This window comes from Ipomoea triloba, chromosome 10 (genome assembly GCF_003576645.1).
Source record: "Ipomoea triloba cultivar NCNSP0323 chromosome 10, ASM357664v1".
NCBI lineage: Eukaryota > Viridiplantae > Streptophyta > Magnoliopsida > Solanales > Convolvulaceae > Ipomoea > Ipomoea triloba.
In genome coordinates, this window is record NC_044925.1 from 26427340 (window position 1) to 26440490 (window position 13151).

At 36.4% G+C, this 13151-nt stretch overlaps 1 protein-coding gene across 3 annotated transcripts; it reads left to right on the forward strand.

The window, feature by feature from the left end:
• Positions 1-4732: 4732 nt before the first annotated feature.
• On the forward strand, positions 4733-11085 carry LOC116032227 (homeobox-leucine zipper protein MERISTEM L1-like). Of its 3 annotated transcripts, none has more exons than XM_031274711.1 (13): positions 4733-5051; positions 5142-5565; positions 5692-5974; positions 6099-6216; positions 6361-6549; positions 6802-7245; positions 7475-7576; positions 7661-7861; positions 8541-8715; positions 8804-9075; positions 9431-9526; positions 9613-9991; positions 10653-11085. In XM_031274711.1, exons 3-12 carry the CDS (start codon positions 5745-5747, stop codon positions 9976-9978), a joined length of 2193 nt encoding a protein of 730 aa, XP_031130571.1. In that variant the 5' UTR covers positions 4733-5051; positions 5142-5565; positions 5692-5744; the 3' UTR covers positions 9979-9991; positions 10653-11085. The 3 variants fall into 3 exon arrangements, with proteins under 3 accessions (XP_031130571.1, XP_031130570.1, XP_031130572.1); XM_031274710.1 differs by having other exon boundaries at positions 5711-5974; XM_031274712.1 differs by having other exon boundaries at positions 5729-5974.
• The last annotated feature ends 2066 nt before the right edge of the window (positions 11086-13151 follow it).

The window sequence follows — 13151 nt, forward strand, 5'->3', positions numbered from 1 at the left end:
AAAAAAAAAAAAAAAAAAAAAAAAAAAAAAAGGAAACATGTGGAAAATGCAAGAATCACAGAGAGGGGGTGAATGAATTAAATGAGGTCTGAGTGGAGAGCAGCTATACAGATCAGAGGAGCAATTAAGTCACATACATAATATATATGATATATGATATATATGAGGTAGCTAGCAAAAGAATTGAAGAAGGAAGGTAACATGATATGATGCTATTATGCAGCTGTCCGCACAAAACTAAGATCACTGCAAACATATGCAAAGGTCCCATGCCACTTCCAATTTTTGAATCCTATCTTCCCATCCCAATTAAGGAATTTCTCCACCCAGGCCATGTTGTACTTCACCATATCCAAACGCATCAAATTACCATGTTCGAGATATATAGCACTCCTGTTCTGTAAATGTATCATTGGTTAGGGTGACATATAAATACCATTTGTCTTTGTTCTTGATTTAATTTCTTAGTCTCGTTTGTTCTTAATCGGGTTGATTTTTTAATCTTTTTTTGACCAAAAAAAATTATATATGTTTGTGATATGATTGAGTTTGTATTGTTGGGAAGAGTTCTAGAAGGTCAAGTATTGGGCGAAGAGACAAGTGCAATATCCTACAATCGAAATATAGTATTAGTTGCTCTGCAAATATATATTGAAATAAATGTGTGACATTCTCTACTAGTTATAATAATAACCACTTCATTTGACTATTGGTATCAAAATAGGCATATGCAATATCTAGTTCAGTATTTTAATTGCCACTCTAATACAGCATCTTGCCATCTAAACATGGTGTTTGCTACTATGCAAGTATAAGGAAATAAAGTTGCGCAATGAATACTAATACGTTTTGGCGTAATGTAAACAATTGACACCAAGTCTAATAATTTAATTACTATTGAAATGCTACATTGGTGGTTATACAAGTATGAGGCAATATAATTGTGCTTTCATTTATTACTAGTTATAACATTTGGTATAGTGGTAAGTATTTCATTCTAACAAGCATTCTGATAAGTATTACTATATATATATATATATATATATATATATATATATATATATATATATATATATTAGTACTACTGACTCTGTTACAATATAGTATCTGTTCATAACTACTTTCTCAACCTACTGAAGCATAACGAGTCAACAGTTAGCTCGAACCCACTCCCATCATCCATGTGGCCGGGAGTGTTAATCGGGACACCGGGTGCCACTTGACCACAAGGTCTTTGGCATATATATATATATATATATATGGATTATATGGAAGAAGTTTATTTGTAAAAAAATGCAGTTTACACGAATCGTATGTATGTATGAGCACATAAGTTACTTGAAACAAGCAGGTAAGCAAGCTAAGGTACCATGAAGTACAAAATGCAAATTCTTTATTTAAGGCATGATATGATGTGTCCTATCAAGCCTTGTTTTGTTTGTAACTAATAAGTAGCTACAAATTTAATTGGGCATTAGCTTTTCCATGTATTTTTAACTGTAACACAACATTACTATTTTACCATTAATTACTATCTATATGTATACATACATATTATATCTTTGAATTACTATACACGAAAGAGTTAATGTTATTTGTGATAAGTATAGTGATTTTGTCACGTTTAGTTTCAAACTTTCAAATTAACCATCTGTGGTCCTTCAACTTTCAAGTTAATCAGGTCTTTAATTTCAAATTTTAATCAGTCGTAATCCTTCAATTTCTAAATTTTAACTAGTCGTGCTCCTTCTGAAAAGAACACAGTTGATTAAAATTTGAAAGTTGAAAGAAAATTTTGGAAGTTGAAGAACCACATGTGGTTAACTTGAATGTTTAGGACTAAACGCCGCAAAATCATTATACTCAGATGACCCAAATGTCAATAACTCTATGTAATATTATATAATATATATTTGTGTGTGTTGGTTTTAAATGAAATTTCATAATGTAACTGTTTATTGAGCATCTGCATATATTGAGATTTGAGTATCAGGTGTTAATACATCAATGATCTTTTCAGATTATATGGACTATGGAGAAAAATCATAATCATATTTGTACATTCATGAATATATCCACTCACTGATATATTTCAGGTTTTGAATATATATGTGTGTGAATATTTGCATAGTAAATCAGACGTGATTTGAGAGTCATTAAATTAAGATCTATTTAAAAAATCTTTTCAAAAAAAAAAAAAAAGAAGAAGATCTATTTAAAAAATAAAATGTTTGAGATATTTTCGGCAGGATAAATGTCACCGCATGGTGCATTCTTATTCAACTCGATCATTAGTTGTCAATTAGAGAATTATTTAACTTTACATTCAACTAATCAAATTAATATATCTCAATTTTGGCAAGCTTTGTGTAATTGTGTTGGTTGAAAATGTGTAATATTAGGCCTCCCGGCCTCTCCCACCCCTATTCCTATCCTATTTTTGAATTATTTAGGGTGCGTTTGGTTCGCACATGGGAATCGGAATCGGAATGGGTATCAAATACTTGGTAATGGTAATGGATTTTGGTGAAAGTATTTAGCATGTTTGGTAGTTGGGTGGAATGTGAATGATTATTAATAGTTGGGGAAGAAAAGAAGAAGGGAGATGAAACCCTTATTTAATAAGGGTATGAGTTTTCTCATTAATGGGGTATTCCAAACCCATAGTAGCATTCACAAAACCTATCAACCAAACACAAGCAATCACTTTCATACTCATTCCTTATGCCTAAACCCACCAACCAAACACACCCTTAGTGTATTACATTTTTTTTTGGTGTTGAGAAATTGAATGTATTCTTGCGTGAATAGTTATATAGAGTAATAAGGTAAAAAGAAAGATGGAAAATAAAAACAATCATTGATATACTTTTATTAATCACCATTCAGTACAATACATAAGACTATTAAAGATGAAAAGGTATTATCATAATATAATACCTCTAGTAATACCAACATATATTTATTTACAACATTTTTATTTATTTCTGTTTTAGCGAATTGAGAAATATTAATTATTATTATGAAATTACCAAACAAACGGCTGATTGGGAAGTCATCATTGATTTTTCGATGGACCTTTCATCATTATTTTATTTGTACAAACTACATTGCATTATTTAAGTTCAATATATTAATTATTAATATTTTTTGTTTATAACTTACTTGTCCAAACATATGTTGGATGTATTTTGTGATTTAGTAATAGAAAAATATTTCAAAATATGAGAGATCATAAATGAGTATTATCCGATAGTTAGCTTATTTATATGTTTTGTAATCAAAGTATTTTAATTAATAACAATGTTCTTTATTTAATTATTACTTTTTGACCTTCCTGAAAACAAATTCTGGTTCTGCCAGAATTGCCATGTTTTGGCCTTCATAATGCGCAAGGCAAAATATTCATTTGAACTTTTATTTTAAAAAAAATAATTTAATAACCCATTGTTGTTTATTAAGTTAATTTATACATGTTCATCACCATGTAGACGTACAATGGGTGTGAAAGCATTTTATAACCTGTTTTCAATTTTAGCCCCACAAGAAATAAAGAAATGAGTAAAAAATAAACAAATAATTGATTATTATTAATTAAACCAATTATTCACTCTTTCTACTTTTATATGTTTTAACTTTAAATAATGTTTTATAATTTAAAATTTTTATGCTTAATACAAAATTTAATGTAATTTTTACATATATACAATTTTATTCATGAAAATTAAATTCAATGTTATAAAATTAAATTGTAGGTAATTGGAGTGAATTCTAATTATTGTTGTAAGTATATATAACACAAAAGAACGCACATAATCTTAAGCATTAAAATTGCGCACCTTAAGCACACAAATCATGCACCTTAAATACACAACAAACAAAGCACCTTAAAAACACAAACCACACACCTAAAGTTTTAAAATGGCGTACCTTAAGTTTCAACCACTACCGCACCTTAATCACACAAATCACGCACCTTAAAAAGGAAAATCACGCACCTTAATTTCAACAATTGACGCACCTTAAGCACACAAACCACACACCTTAAAAAGTAATAATACAACGCACCTAAAGCTTTAGATCATCGTACCTTAAGTTCTAAACTGAACAACTGACGCACCTTAAGCACAGAAACCACGCACCTTAACAAGGAAAATGACGCACCTTAACTACACACCTTAAGTTTGACCAATGGGAAAATGACCAAATTGCCACCACGTTATTTTTAATCATTATTAATCCTGAACGTTAATTTTGGCAAAATCAATAGCTCTCATCTCACTATATGTTTTACATAGGCACATCATCCACATTTGATCATATATATATGTCAAATGATGAAATAATTGCGACATGATATTGTGCTTTGCGACTCTAGTTGGCAAATGACAACTTAGAGTGTTCATAGCTGATCACTTTAAATTAAGAAGTTCAATAAACAATTTCTATGAGAAGTACGTGGAACTTGAAATTTTATTGTTACCAAATGAACTATACATGGCGGGGCTGTTCCCATTAAATTCATTTCTATACAATATATTTTAGCTAAGTTAATGGAATTGTTGATTTAGTTAAAATGTTACAAGTTTGACAGTCAGCGGAACCAAATTATAAGCATGGCATGAGTGGTTGGATCACCATACACCTACAAATATTTGAACGTGATGATGATGAGAAGCTACAAATACAATACTTACTACTCTTCCCTTCCTCATCAACTCCCTCCCTCCTGCCCATCACCTCTCTCTATCTCTCTCTCACAGCAATATGGTGACATTAACACCGCCATAAATGCAATTTCATCCTCTCAATACGCTCTGCAATAACTCCTCACTGCCACACCTCTTCCCCTCCCCCCTCCCCCTCACTTCACCCTCTCCAATGCTCTCTCCCTATCCTCTTTTAATTCCCTCTCTCCCCCTCAACCATTCTCCTTAAATTCTATTCACGAGACCCTTCTATATATCATTCCTCCTTCACCACAAAACTGGTTTCATTTTCTGCTCCCTTTAATACCCAAAACCCTCTCCCACTTTTCTCTCAACTTATTTGTAAGTTACCCTCCATTTTTGTCGTTCAAAACTTTCATTTATGTTCCTGGTTTGACCCTTTGCCCTTCCTTTATGTGTTTTTATTTGCAGAAAGACGAAGAAGGTTCTGTGTAGCTGAAGACCGATATTTCCGCTTGCGTTATATGAGATAGAGAGTGTAACTTCATGAGTTTAAAGAAAAGGAGAGAGAAAACAAGAAATATATTAGAGAGAGAGAGAGAGAGAAAGAGGGGTATAGTATAGTATAGCTGTTTAGTTTGTTGTTTTTCTGGTTTTCTTCTCATTTCTCTCTGCAGTCAAGGCAGACAAGGAGAGAAAAAACAGCCTCGTTTTTTACATCGTGAAACATAAGTCAACCCTACATATATATTTAGAGATATAGAGATAGAGAGAGAGAGAGAAAGAAGGAGATCTTTAGGGTTTGTAGTTGAGCATCATAGAGAGGAAGCAAGATGCCTTAGATTTTGGATGGTTTCACAAAAGCTCAAAAGCTCTCAACAGTAATAGCAGAAAAGTAAGATATAATAATACTTATTTATCTCTGTTTATGCCTTTTACCCTCCTCCATACATCAACATGCTTTTCTTTTTATAGGAAAAAAAGTATTACTTTTTTGAAAAAAAAATTTGAAATTTTTTAGGTTATCTACCTGTGTTCAGATCGTTACAAATCTGCAGCGAAGTAGCAGGGAAGATGTTTCAGCCAAACATGTACGAAAGCCACCATCATCTGCTGGATATGAGCAGTCACAAGAACCCAGAAAACGAGTTGGATAATATTATCAGAGATGAAGAATATGAGAGCAAATCCGGCACTGATATCATGGAAGCTCCCTCCGGCGACGATCAAGATCCCAACCAACGCCCTAATAAAAAGAAGCGCTATCACCGCCACACTCAACATCAAATCCAAGAAATGGAATCGTAAGTTCTGTGTCTGTGCGCGCGTGCGTGTTTCTTAGGGTTTAGTCAAAATAATCAAAAATAGCAATTCCACTTATCAACTGTCCCGAACTACTGGGCTAATCGAGAGATTTTAATGTAACAGGTTTTTCAAAGAATGCCCACATCCGGATGATAAGCAAAGGAAGGATCTTGGACGTAGATTAGGGCTGGAGCCTCTGCAAGTCAAGTTTTGGTTCCAGAACAAGCGCACTCAAATGAAGGTTCAATCCCCTTTTGTTTCGGTTTAATGAATTTCCTTTTAGTATAATGTTTGAATTATTTAAGGAAAACATTCTTAATTGCATCAAAACCTCGGATAATGTAAAAATGCGAACTTTTCGGCCTGTTGTTTTTGGTTTAATTAGGCACAACATGAGCGCAGTGAGAACTCGCAACTTCGGGCCGAGAACGAGAAGCTCCGAGCAGACAACATTCGCTACCAGGAAGCACTGGGCAACGCAACTTGCCCTAACTGTGGCGGGCCCGCGGCCATCGGAGAAATGTCGTTTGATGAACAACAATTAAGGATCGAAAATGTTCGCCTGAGAGAAGAGGTATATATACATACATATATATTAGAGAATTATCCATCCTTAACCAAGGGTTAAGGTTTTATCCTGAGCTTTAGGTATGGAACAACCCGACAACTGTCCTGCCTAATAGAAGTGCCTGCAATTCAAGAAGGGATTAGTAACTGGTCCGAGGGTGGAAATCCTGGCTACACCCAAAATATATACGTTATTGAGGGTGTAAGTTACAAGGAATTTGTTGAATTTAATGTTACTATGTATGTGTAATGTGTGTAGATTGAGAGGATTACTCAAATTGCTGCGAAATTTGTGGGGAAACCGATGCTTTCGTATCCGAATCTTCCCCCTCCGGGTGCCACTCGATCACTTGATCTTGGAGTGGGGAACTTCGGGCATCAGCCAGGGCTGTCAGGGGAGATGTACAGCGCCGGCGATCTTCTCCGGTCAGTTTCCGGCCCCACGGATGCTGATAATAAGCCGATGATCATTGAGCTTGCGGTGGCGGCAATGGAGGAGCTGATAAGAATGGCGCAAACTGGAGAGCCTTTGTGGGTTCCTAGTCCAGACAACTCCGTTAAGGTCTTATGTGAGGAGGAATATGTCCGGACATTTCCCCGAGGAATCGGCCCAAAACCTCTCGGATTGAAATCTGAAGCTTCACGAGAATCTGCTGTTGTCATTATGAGCCACGTTAATCTCGTCGAAATTCTCATGGATGTGGTACGAATATAAAATTATGCACTTTTATCGCACCAAGAATTAGCTATTATAAACTTAGTTAGGCCAACACTTCTGTAATATTAGACTATCTCACTAATCTCAATTCGTGACACGGAACAGATTTTTTATTAATGAGTTAAGTCTTTTATTAATGGATTGGCCTGTCTCACTGAAATGAGACATGTGAGACAGTTTTTTTTCTATTTTCATTTCTTGGGTTTGGTTTCAGAACCAGTGGTCGAATGTGTTCGCTGGAATTGTTTCGAGAGCGATGACTTTGGAGGTTTTATCGACTGGCGTTGCAGGGAACTACAATGGAGCGTTACAAGTGGTGTGTAATTACGTTAATTCTTAATCAATCTCTGCAACATTTTGGTTAGAAGATTGTTTAATTAATTGTTTGTTTTTTTGTTAGATGAGTGCTGAGTTTCAAGTCCCTTCACCGCTTGTCCCAACACGGGAGAATTATTTCGTGCGATACTGCAAACAACATTCCGATGGGACTTGGGCTGTCGTCGATGTTTCCTTGGATACACTGCGCCCTTCTCCCATCTCCCGATGTAGAAGAAGGCCTTCTGGTTGTTTGATCCAAGAAATGCCTAATGGTTACTCTAGGGTACGCGAATCCTATCCTATCTTACCCTACTAAGTTATTACTGTAAATTGCCCCAAACTACCCCACAGGGCCAGGTCACAGTGATCGACCACCTGACCTAATCACACTCCAGCAATACGGAGAGAATCAACTCCCATCAACAGAGACTACCCAACTACAAAATTATTAGTGTAAATTACCCCAAACTTCCCCATGGACTAGGTCAAATGATCAACTCCTTAGACCTAAAGTCAGCACTCCAACACCAACAATAGGTGGATTCAATTCCCATCAACAAGGACTCCCCAACTACTAAGTTATTAAACTGCTCCACCTGTTAGGCCAAATGATCGGCAATAAGGAGGGATTCAACTCCCATCAACAAGGACTCCCCATGTTTGAGTCCTTTTCAGCCTTTGGACTCCTTAGATTAGAGATTGGGCTTGCAGAGTGGAGTTAGGGCTCTCCAGGCTAGATTTTAGACCCGGCCTTGAAGTCCTTAGATTATATTGAAGATTGGGCTCGCAAAGCATACTCAACAACATATTGATTGACTTGGAGGCTGTTTGGGTAGCTCGGGATTCTCTTAACTTTTGAGGTTTAAGATTAGTTTAGTTTGGCTTAAGCTTGAAACAGAATGTATCAAAAAAAAGTTATTAAATCATGTTAGCTAATCTATCTTCCATCATTCCATTTGCAGGTAACATGGATTGAGCATGTTGAAGTTGATGATCGAGCAGTTCATAACATTTACAGGCCATTAGTCAACTCCGGCCTTGCATTTGGGGCCAAACGCTGGATAGCCACACTGGATCGACAGTGCGAGCGGCTCGCAAGCGCAATGGCTAATAACATTCCGGCAGTAGACGGTGGAGGTATGGCAATGGCTTTTACTCTCTCTGTTCTTCCTCAACAAGAAAGTAATATAAATCAATGGTATTCATCTGAGTGATTGGTGTGCAGTGATAACAAGCCCAGAGGGCAGAAAGAGCATGCTGAAACTGGCTGAGAGAATGGTGATGAGTTTCTGCGCCGGTGTTGGGGCCTCAACTGCCCATACATGGACGACGTTGTCGGGCAGCGGCGCCGATGATGTTAGGGTTATGACTAGGAAGAGCATAGATGACCCTGGGAGACCACCTGGTATTGTGCTAAGCGCTGCCACTTCATTCTGGCTCCCCGTCCCACCCAAAAGAGTCTTCGATTTCCTTCGCGATGAAAACTCCCGAAGTGAGGTAACCATTTGTAACCCTAGCCCGTAAAGAAATACAATTTATACAAATAGCATATGTTGTCCATAGTTGGCTGACTCAAATTAAAGAAATCAATAGGCCACTTCAGCTGGATAGCCTTGTGATCTTAGCCAGTAAATAACCAAAAATCAGCATATGCTGCCTATAATTTTAGCTCAAACAAAAAAGGTCAATAGTCCACTTCAGCTGGGAATCAGAACAACATTTGTTTCATAATTGAAACCAAAAAGATCTTTCCAATTTGGAGTAAAACAATGTTTGTATCATAATTGATTATATTAATGTAAGACTTCATTGTTATATTATAACAAACATATATCCTATGATTCATGAACAGTGGGATATTCTCTCAAATGGCGGTCTTGTTCAAGAAATGGCGCATATTGCCAATGGTCGTGATCCAGGGAACAGTGTATCTCTACTGCGTGTTAACGTAGGCTTTCTCCTAATCTCTTCCCTTTCTGTTCAATCTGATAATATGTACGATGAATTCCGATATTAATCAAATTGATGTTACAGAGTGCGAATTCTAGCCAGAGCAATATGCTGATATTGCAAGAGAGTTGCACGGATTCAACGGGCTCCTTTGTGATATACGCTCCGGTGGATATTGTGGCCATGAATGTGGTCTTAAGCGGCGGCGACCCTGACTATGTCGCCCTCTTGCCGTCCGGTTTCGCCATTCTCCCCGACGGGCCGCCCGGCAATGGAGGGTTGAACCCGGAGATTGGGTCCGGCGGATCACTGCTCACCGTTGCTTTCCAGATTCTAGTGGATTCGGTTCCGACGGCGAAGCTCTCTCTTGGCTCGGTTGCGACGGTTAATAGCCTCATTAAGTGCACTGTGGAGAGGATCAAAGGTGCAGTAGCCTGCGATAGTGCATGAAATTGCCAAAAAAGTGAGTTTCACTTCACCATAAATTATTTTTTTGGGGGAATAGACCACGAGGTATCCTAAGCAGGCCCATGTAGTAAGAGGTACCTTTAAATCCGTACTATACTCAGACTAATCTTTGTGCTAGTTGTTTCTTCATATAAGAGGGATTCGAACTCCAATCTCTCTTATGAAAAAAAGATACTCAGTCACTCACATCAACGAAGCTGGTTACTTCACCATAAATTTGTAGTCTTTAGTTTTCTTGAAATCTTGCACTTTCCACAAAAAGTTAATTCCTTGGCCTTAGGATCCCACATCTTAATCCACTAGGATAGTGGATGGGTAATCTAAATCGTGTTGGGTGTCAACAAGGAGTCACTATTTAAAGTCCAACTCCTACATTGCGGCTACTAGGGCTAAACCCTAAACCCCACAAAAAGTTAAATTCCCTGACCTTAGGACGATAGTAGATGGGTAATCACAATCAGCTATCTAGTGGATGAGTAATCACGGTAAATCAGCTGTCCATTAGGTAAGAGTATCAGTGTCGAGCTCCAATAAAGAGCCACCATATATATTGAGTACAACTCTTACATTGCGGCTGACGGGGCTAAATTGTCTGTTTAGGCTTCTTGAAATCTTGAATGTATGCTTATTCTTTGGCTTTTGGCTGAATTGTGCAGTGGGTTAGGTTGATATGTGATGAAGAATGGAATAAGAGTCAAGAACGCACCTCATGAGCACAATCCTTGTGGCGTGGTGTTTTGTTTAGAAAGACAGCCAAGCATTTCACCAGGGTGCAAGGGTGATGGGTTCGGGAATTGACTTTTGGGTTTAATTAGGGAAGGACGGAAGAATTGAAGTAAACGTAGAGGTTGCATGAAGTTTTAAATCGATCGTTTTGTCTATTTATTTGATTTAGGGGTGTAGGGATTCAAGTTCTATTGAATTTAATTTGTATCTGTTTTTGAAAGAATTGTTAGTTTTAGAATGTGGAACTTACCACTCTTTTGATTTGCTAACAAATTCATAGTTTCTTCTCTTCAATTCTACCATATGTATCTACTTTTGGATTCATTAGCCTATTATATTAAATTAAGTCAATATTTCTCTCAACATATATACTCCTTGAGTACGTAATTGTACATAGAAAACACTATCGGTCAACTTATTTGTCTCGTATAATATTGTTGAAAATCGGAGTGTTCATTTTATTAAACCTTTCAATTTGACACTCTATTAGTAATTTTTCTTGATAAGCAATACAGGAAGTAAGACTGGTCTAGACTCTAGAGACACTTAAGAATGGGACCATCCAATGATCCAAACCTAGAACTCTCTGCACGTTGCTAATTAATCTGATTGTTTGTTTGATAACATTTGCTTTGTCTAAAAAATGTGGATTGCAGATGAACATGGTAGCAGAAGATCATATGTTGTCAATTATAACTCAATATATGGTTGAAGATCGATATGCGTGAGAAGTGATGATGAGCTCCAAGTTTAAGGTAATGTTTTCGAGACAGATGACCAGAAAACTTTGGGGTGGTACAGATCAGAGGGGGAAGGGGGAATTGGCTCTGCAATAATGTTTTGTGGGTGATAAGATTAATGACACCTCAAATAACATATATGATACAGAAGAAATTAGTATTGATTGATACCTATGATTATTGATACCTTAACTTAAACTTTGAGAGGTTACGTTGTTCTCACAGTGCCACTTGTTAGACCATGTGACTAACTGAGCTGTTCATGTGGATTGTTTTTCTTTTTCTTCTTTCTCTTTAATGTTGATTTATGAGAAAGTCGATCTACAATCGCTACTTAATTTGAATGTGCGTTCTGAGTGAAATTCGTCGCCTTGTGACCTAATCATCAAAGGATCATAGAGAGGTAAGTCAATCTAATTAATTTTTTCTTTCTTCTTTCATTTTAACTTAGCCAACGTAAAACACGTAACAGAAGCCACGGCTATTATTTCTCTAAACTTATTAATAGTCTAAGCCAGGAGTAGGTGCTACCACAATAAATGTGATGTGAAGTCAAATGTTGGCTGGTCGGTGCCCAATTCTAGCTCAGGAATGTTAACATAGGAATAAAATGTATCTAATGCACATCATTAAATCTAGTTCGACAAAGTTAAAATCACCTAATCGGCTAATAATAATAATAATAATATATAATAATAAATAAATAAATTCATTCTTGTTTATATCAAAATGTGGTCCGTGATAAGTACCATAGTTTGTATTAATAAATTAGATGATCTTATTATGAATTAATTAAATAAAAATCTTTTAAAAATTGTTGTGAAAATTTTGGTACAAATAGTACCTACATATATATAATTGAAGGGTTTTTTTTCTATGACGAGCGAAACTTAATAGCCTTCAAACTTAACTGATAAGGTATTGACAAGAATTAAACTTGTAACGTTTAGTTACGAAAGTCATGATTCACCGACTTGATTATCTATTTGTTCCTTTGGAGCGGGTTGGATTATTTAAATTTTAAAGCCTTATCATAATAATGACATGACAGTCGAGCACACGACCTAACAGGCATTACACATGCAGGAATTAAATAGTAATGAGAATACTAGGTTGTCTCATTATAATATATGGTTGTGTTATTTAATATTTGGTGCGATAAAATAACACATTTTCTCAAACATGTCGGGTGAACCGAATTTAATGAAAACACTGTAATCTGTCTTGTGTTCATGCGACTTGATGTTTGTCATAAGAGTTAATATTTCCACCACTGATAGCTGTACGATTTTACTATCAATTTAAACTTTTAATCGAAATGGAACACTACATTTTTATTTGGTGTTAAAGTAAACAAAAAGTTACTTATGGAGGTGTTAATGAAGTGGCGCTGTCTCTTTCATTTTTAATTAGAGGTCTAGGGAAAGCCCTACTCCGTACGAATAAGATTAGTGTTGGTGGATAGTCCCTAAAAAAAAAGTTTTGAATTTTATGGCATGTTTGGTTGAGTGTAGTTTGGGAGGAATTGCAATTCAGTGAATTCCCAAATTACACTGTTTGGTTGGAGGAATTGCAATTACCTCCAAATGATGAATTGCAATTCATGGGGATTGCAATTCGGTGGAGATGAGGGGCAATTGTGTTGGTGTAAAGACAATTTTATCCCCCCCCCCCCCCCCCCCCCCCCCC